General features: G+C 41.4%; 1 protein-coding gene across 2 annotated transcripts; it reads right to left on the minus strand.

Moving 5' to 3' along the window:
- Positions 1–226: 226 nt before the first annotated feature.
- On the minus strand, positions 227–7,444 carry gpnmb (glycoprotein (transmembrane) nmb). 2 transcript variants are annotated; one of them, XM_065471095.1, is made up of 12 exons: positions 7,188–7,444; positions 5,860–6,015; positions 5,602–5,763; positions 4,586–4,759; positions 4,327–4,488; positions 3,898–4,206; positions 2,842–2,901; positions 2,505–2,702; positions 1,888–1,993; positions 1,428–1,648; positions 1,203–1,293; positions 227–922 (listed from the first exon to the last, which is right to left on the minus strand). In XM_065471095.1, the coding sequence occupies exons 1-12, from the start codon at positions 7,255–7,257 to the stop codon at positions 775–777; spliced, it is 1,857 nt and encodes a 618-aa protein (XP_065327167.1). In that variant the 5' UTR covers positions 7,258–7,444; the 3' UTR covers positions 227–774. The 2 variants fall into 2 exon arrangements, with proteins under 2 accessions (XP_065327167.1, XP_065327168.1); XM_065471096.1 differs by having other exon boundaries at positions 5,623–5,763; positions 7,188–7,443.
- Between the last annotated feature and the right edge of the window lie 84 nt (positions 7,445–7,528).

Consider the following 7,528-nt stretch of genomic DNA (forward strand, 5'->3'; position numbering starts at 1 on the left):
AAAAATGTATTACTGCACAACAAATTAAGAGAACACTAAAATAACTTTGGTTACTGACACAGACTCTGATGTGCAGAGAACAAAATCATCACTCTGATTCAAAATCACACCAAAAATCATTTCATCTAACCCCCCCCCCCCCCCCCCCCCCCCCCCACACACACGTTAAATTCAATTTTTTTCCAGCTCCATACAAAGACAGATTCCAGTGTCTTCAAAACAGAAGTGGTTAGTTCACAGCCTTTATTTAGTGACAGACTTATTTATTAGCCTTTCATCCTCCGAATTCCTTGATTATGGCTATGTTTAAATCTTTGAGTTAAAGAAATTCAATTTTTAACTCATTTGAGGAAAAGCATGCATGTATCACTACTAGTAGGATTTTTACCCGTACATTAATATACCGTATTCTAAAGCAATCCATGACAAACGGTACAAAAGCATTTTTCATCAAAAACAGCCATTGCTTGAGCCTAATTCATTTTATAGCAGCTACTACACCCTATGTTGCAATCAAAATGAGTGCCTCAATCACATATTCAACAGCCTCTTCAGTAGAAAATCATCACACCAATCAGCAGCTGCTGTAGCAGTAGCCGTTTTCTGGAGCACCATCAAACAATTAAAACAAGCAAAATATTAGTTTCTTTTACAAATATGGTATTCCTGCTATTTTTGCACTTTAATAATTAAACTTTTGATTAGAGTCATATCTGACAATCACATGCTTTAGGTGTTTTTTTTATTTTAAGTGATGATGCAGCTCAACAAAGCCTACAGGGGGTTTCTCTCAGTCAGCAGGTGACGGCTCTCCTCACTGGAGGGGAAGAGTGCCTCCTTCAGGCGAATCATGTGACCTCCAACCCCAGCATGGGGATCCTCCACCAGTGACCTGCGAATGGGCCGGTACACCTTGTAACGCCTGGAAGAAATATGCAGGACACAAAAATATGATGGGAGGGTAATGACTCTCTAGCTGGATGTGAGCGGCAAGAGTTGGAAAAAGAATACGAGGTGTTTTACGAGCAGGGTAGTAATCAACTTAAAGTTCAGTGAGAATCAAAGTGGCTTTGTGTGCATGTGTAAATGCTTTTTAATGTGGCAGTAAAAACCAAAGTTGTGCATTAAAATCTTTCTGCATCATATATTCAGGTCTTCACACATTTACTGAAGGAATGCTACTGCATCTGAAGACTACTCACTTGTAGACCACATAGGCAATGAATGCAAAAATGGCCCCCAGAACAGCGCTTGAGGAGAGAACGACTTCGGCAGTGTGAGAGGTTGTGGACACTGATGGGTACAAAGGGCAGTGAAGAGAGTGTAAAACAGACCCGAAACGACAACACACCAGACAAGTTTCTACAAGGCTGATTTCAAGAACACACATACAAAAATATCCTGTTGTATGTGTTTGTGTAGCTAACCAGGTGTGTCCTGGGACTTGTTGATGGTGATGGTGGTGCTGGTGAGGGACAAGCTGCTCGAGTTCTCCAAAGTGATGTTCACACAGTAGGTGCCCGGTTCCAGAAATCTTCGCCTCAGATGCACTTTGCACTCCGAGAGCGGTGGCACATCGTTGCACATGATGTTGCGTACCTGAGTGCAGCTGGGGTCTGACACGATGGTACAGGCTGAAGTGGGGGCGCTGCGGATGAGGGATGAAGGATAAATCAAACCTGCTTCTTTATCTAAAATGTATAGGTCACCTAAGTGACTAAATTGGATGTGCAGGGAGAAGATGATTTACTCATCAAAAATAAAGTTGATGATAAACTCCAAAGGTTACTGTGATTTCCTCTTTGAATGTTTAAAAAATTATCTACAGTATTATTATTATTTTTTTTTTTTACATAAATTTAAACAAAGTATATAATAAATGCATACCTGCCCAGACATTTCACCAGGAAGTTGATGTCAGTGTTGGTCACTCTGTGGGCTGACACTTCCAAAATCCGACTGCTTGGCAGGGTGTTCAGTGGGTGCTTGGGCTCTGTGGGGAACAGATTAATTTTGTGGGGTTTGGATGTGTAATCCTCTTCCCCCTAAATAATAATATGATGAAGGAACCAGTCAAAGAATCATAGCACGGGGTTGCTTGAATACAAGTTTGTAGAGAGAAACTGGATCGCAACAATCAGGATTTAATGCAGTTTAAATGGAAGAGTGTTTCCTTTTCATTATCGGGGGTGGTTACTCCACACAAGTACGAGTCCCATCCCTAAGTCCATAGTTCATGATGAAAGTGAAGCAATTCTGGGATGAAATGTGGGCTGGTTTCCTGTATGTTATTATGATAAATGTGACAAAATGGTTTTTGTTGGAAAGCTTTTAAAATCATTTTGTCACATTCATTAGCATTAAAGTATCTTGGAAAATGTGCAAAGGTTTGCCCTCGCGTTTAGTTTTTTAAACTGCTACACCATGGCTTCCATACAATGGTTCACGAAAAAGACTCAGTGGTATACAACATAACTTGAAGGATCCCGCACACTCCCACCTACCAACGATAGTGATATTGCCTGTGAAGGTCCCGTAGGCGTAGCGGAAACACTGGTTGCTGTTGCGACGCCTGGTGCGGAGCCACAGCGGGGTGGTGGGGTTGGATTCTGGGGCAACAGTGGAAGGGAAGGGCTCTGTGGTGGGGAGACCCGTGGAAACAAAAGAGGAGGTGGTCGAGGGCAGGCTGGTGCTGGGCGGCACTGTAATATGAAGCAAATGGACTCTGCATAGTGATGCACGCTGGTATTTTAACTTCCTCACATGATATGATTCAGCCTCTGCATTCGATATTCCTACATAATCACAATCATAATACACATTTAGCTGTAAAAGCCTCACCCTGTGTGGTCTCCATCTTGGCTGTAATTGCATGAGTAACAAGTGGAGTTGTGGGAGCCTCTGAGGAAAAGACGCGGGAGACACATGTTTTTCTATTAGCACTGATTCTTTTTGTTGTTGTTATTTTTAAACAGATACTTGTCTGTGTAGGTTCTCAGTGACGTCATGGTAGTCCTTCAAGCTTTAAAAAACTTTTTCAAAATTACTTGAAGATGTGTAAATACCTGAGACTCTCCATCTTTGGTTTTAGATCACCTCTCACCTCTTGGATGAGAGGTGAAACTTCTTCAAGAAACTTAAAGAAGTGCAGTCACCTTCTTTTTAAGCTCCTAAGAAACTGTAGGCACTTGCAGATAATGATTCTGTCTTTTAAAGTTTTACATGTATTTTTTGTTTTTACATTCTTTATAACATAACTGTTTAAGTGGCAGTTGCTTCATATCCCCAGAGTGAAGAGAGATAACTTATTTTGTGTGGCTCACATTTCCCTTTTTAAAGTTTCTACTTTGACATTCCAATTATATTAATTAAAAAAGACTGAAAGACATGCAGATATGGAATAAGAATAGACTGTATATAAAATAAGCCATAGTCTCAAGGTCTGAAACGTTAATCCAAAGCAGAGATGCAGTTTTTCTAATGGCCAGCAGGGGGCAGCTCCTCTTGGTTGCAAGAAGATATCTAATTGTATAGACACCTTTGAGAAAATGACCCAATTTTCATTTTATTGATGACTTCAGTGAAAACATTCCTCATTAGTTTATGGTGTCAACTGCTTGTTTAACATCTTAATCAATATTATACATTTTCTCCTCTTTTTTTCCCAATTGCAGAGAAATTGATGGCAAAGACTTGTCTGTTATATAAGTGTGCAGTATCCTCGGGTTCTCAGTCAGAGTTACCCCTCTGGTTTCAAAACACCAAGATGGTGACAGATGACAGTGTGCTGGCTATGTCCATCTGGTTATAAGGTTTGTATAAAAAGTTAACAAGTCTTCAGATAATACTTTGCTTGTTTTGTCATGTCTATATCTTTGTGACTACTTGTGACAGAACCTGTGGATGTGGTCGAGGTCGGGGTGTTGGCAGAAGGTGGACATTCAACTGGAAACGCTGCCTCGACCACCAGCTTCACAGTCATGGTCCCCAGCTTACTGTAGGCGTGCGTGGTTACGTTGCGATGCGTTACCAGCTGATTGCCGTCTCGAAAATCCCAGATGTAGTCAATGGAGGCAGCAGTTTTCAGGTAGCCGCTGGGGTCATGGAGGTGGACTTTGAAAACCACATCCTCACCACGGATGAAGATATTCTCAGATTGGTTGACTGCACCCTTCTGAGAGATGTCGACCGCCACTGGAATTTTATCTAAGGGAGTGCGTAAGAATAATGTAAATGACGTATTAGGTTTCTGCCTGTTTGTATCTCTGTTTGGCTGAAACATGCAGACAGATAAAACTGTATAAGCAGAATATTTGTTGTTCCCACCTGTGACAAAGAAGACGGTGTTGTCGGTAGAGAGGGGGCTGTACTTCCTGCGCTCGCGTTTCCTGTAGATCATGACTTCCATGACCTCTGCCCCCAGAGGGATGTTGGTGGTATTGATGGTCACACTGGAGGAAGAGCCGTCACACGTCTCATAGTACTGGCCTGAGTCAAAAAGAAGAGACAAACTGAGTTGGTTTAGATGTTCTTCTTTTTCCTTTTGTATCCTGTGTACATGCAAACTTGTAAACTTGTATCTCACCCATCGTGTGCCAAACATAGATGTAGCTCTTTCGTCTCCAGTCATTGCTCTGAGGGAAGGGTCTCCCATCTGGGAACACGTTGCATTTTGCCTTGTCTATACATTTTCCAAAGCCATAGTCATCCAACCAGGAAGTCCAGTTGTACACGTAGCCAGAGCGAACCTGCCCATTGGCTGTTTGACAGAAAATAAAGTGATGTAAAAGCTTTAATTTTTAAAAAATAAAGATGAGCTGATTTTGCATGATAAATCTGTTCAGCGACTACACATGGAACGGCTGGTAGCTACAAATGCTAAGATAACTATACTATGATGAATAAAGACAATGAGTAGCCAGGTTCATTGAGCTGTAATTTGACTATTTTAGTGTTTATCAGCAGCTTGTTCTGGTTTTTATCTTAAGGGGGAGCCTGCTTTAACTCTTTCCCTCATAATGACGTGTTTTGACACCCCCTGTGGCCTTAATGACATGTTTTGACATCTCAATATGTATCAATAAACATGTGGTTTGATGACCATCAGATTATGTTGTATGTATGTATGTATATTTTTTCAAGACTAGTCCTAGTAAGCTGTATAGGCAGAGCCCTCTCTCACTTCTGAAGCACAACCTAAAATATGACGGAAACCACACAGCTCACAAAAGAGCTTCAAGGGTTACTCCTAGTGGGCGACTAAGGGGAAAAGAGTTAAGCATGCTAGTGTATCATCTTTATTGCCATCTTTTTACAACAGTGTACAATTTAATTTGCTCTTTGGTGGGCTTACATAAATCAACCACAACATTTAAACCACCTGCCAGCTGTGCTGGTCTCTCTCATGTGGATAAAACTGCTCTGACCCATCAAGTACAGGCCATTTGATTGACTGCTCGTGATCAGTGTTTTCACTTCACCTGTCAGTGGTTATAATGTTGTGGCTGATCAGTGTATATGGCCCCATGATGCTTTGTGGTGGTGTGATGCTATGTGTGTGCAGGTTCATGGCCTGGCCCGGCCTGGCTTTCTTGGCAGCACCTGACGCCTCCAGCTCCGTACCATCCTCACAGTGCTCATCCCAGATCAGGTTCCCATTGGCATCCTCCTTCTGGCAGGGAGGATACTCCAGCTTTGCAGTGAAGGTGATGGAAGAGCCATTCAGAGCTGGACTGTCACTGGTCAAACGGACTTTGGGTTTACCTGCAAAGAGGTGGACTTTCCAGGTGAATGACCTGAAATACCTAAGCAAATGTTTCAAAGGTGAAAAAAAAACCACCCAGAAAACAAATTACCCACCTCTGTGGTGCATAAAATCATTTAACTTTATGTTTAGTGGTGGGTAGATGTAATCATCCCATGGGTTGGTGTCGGGAAGCCAGCCAGGGATCGGTGGGATTGGAAATGGAAACTTCCCTGATAATGAGTGCTTGTGTGGGAATACATCCCTGTATGCTGGGGAGAGATAAAGCAGAGAGACAAGGACAGCGAACCTTAAAATGTATTTTGGTTTGATGTGAGTCCCTCACTAAAGAGCTTCTGTCATTTAGAGGTTAAATGTTTCTTTCCTTACTTGTGAAAATAGAAACTTACTTGGATTTCATTAGGCTCCTTTAAAATGTAATTAAATGTTAAGTAACAGTGTAGCCCCAAAATACCTGCATAATGACCAAAATCATGTTTATTTCCTGACATGGAAAAATCTGCTTCCAGTACCTGGTTTCCACCTTTAGTAAAAATATTTTACTAAAAGCTCCCATTGACTGAAATGATGAAATGATTGAGGGCTGTACAACAGACTACATTTAACTCTGCCACAATTTCATAAAACAGGAGGAAAGTGTTTGGAACGTTAGGCATAAATAAAATGTTTATTGTTATACAAAAAAGATATTAAAAAAATATCTGTCTCTGGATTTATACATTTTTAGTAAGATGACCTAGTTTTTGATCTTTCATCTCCACATTCTTACTTAGTTTTTTTTTTTTAAATTCGGATCTCCACGCCCTTGTTTTCTGCTTTTTCGTCATTTAGCCTGAGTGACATATTTTTCAGCGCAAAATCAAATTCAATCTGTGTAATCTGGTTAAAGGCGAAGAAAAAAACGATCCAAACATCTGGAACATCTGTACGCAAACAGAAATTTATTCAGCCAAGAGAGCGCATGGCGTGAAAAAAGAGGGGGGGAAAGGTGATTTTAAATTTGCATTTATTAAATTAATGTCACATTTGCTTTTTTTATGATACCGGAGGAAAAAGATTGTTAAAACTGCAGGAGGCTTCTTTTTACGGGATTCCATCTGGTTTGATAACAAATTAGAGAAAGCTACGATTTCTCCGTTTTTTCTGGATGTAGAGAATTGTCTGTTTGTGGAGTGAGTAGCAGTCTTAACGGAGCACACGCCTTAATCAGTCTCATGGGACTCTGACTGTAGAGAGCGGATGGCAGGACGAGTTAAATAAACAAATGAATAAACAAACAACCCTAGGAGATAAACATCAAACACCAAAATTATTAAATTCACGTAAAGACATTAAATTAAAAATCTGAAATCAATAAACCCACGTTTTTAAACCACAGCCACAACTCTTTCACTTCAAACTATTCCAAAGTAGCGCCACTTACTTTTGCGTCCATCAGCTTGATAAAGAAAGCAGGCACAAGCCAGGAGGGAAACACACTGCCAGGCTTTCATTTTCACGCGTCCGTGGGGGGTAAAAACAGTCGTCTCTGCAGCTTTAAGCACCCACGAATAGTGTCTCTGTGCGCCGACACAGCGTGTCCCTCTTTCTCATCGATTTCCTAGTACTTCCCCTCCGTTTGTCCCGCTGTCCACTAATTTAAAGTGGCTCCGCTGAGCGCACAAACATGTGATGTTTCCTAACGAGACGCATCTCATCACTCATTAGTCCCCCGGACTTAGGAAACTCATGAGAGACGAGATGCGCGCGGACTGCACCCTGCGC

The sequence above is a fragment of the Pelmatolapia mariae genome, linkage group LG22 (genome assembly GCF_036321145.2).
Source record: "Pelmatolapia mariae isolate MD_Pm_ZW linkage group LG22, Pm_UMD_F_2, whole genome shotgun sequence".
NCBI classification, from domain to species: Eukaryota; Metazoa; Chordata; class Actinopteri; order Cichliformes; family Cichlidae; genus Pelmatolapia; species Pelmatolapia mariae.

Coding starts and splice junctions, on each gene's coding strand:
- gpnmb (XM_065471095.1), bottom strand. CDS start 7,257: ATGAAAGCCTGGCAGTGTGTTTCCCTCCTGGCTTGTGCCTGCTTTCTT. Junction 6,016..7,187: donor TCAAGCTGATGGACGCAAAA/GTAAGTGGCGCT, acceptor ATCTCTCCCCAG/CATACAGGGATGTATTCCCA. Junction 5,764..5,859: donor TGATTTTATGCACCACAGAG/GTGGGTAATTTG, acceptor ACCTCTTTGCAG/GTAAACCCAAAGTCCGTTTG.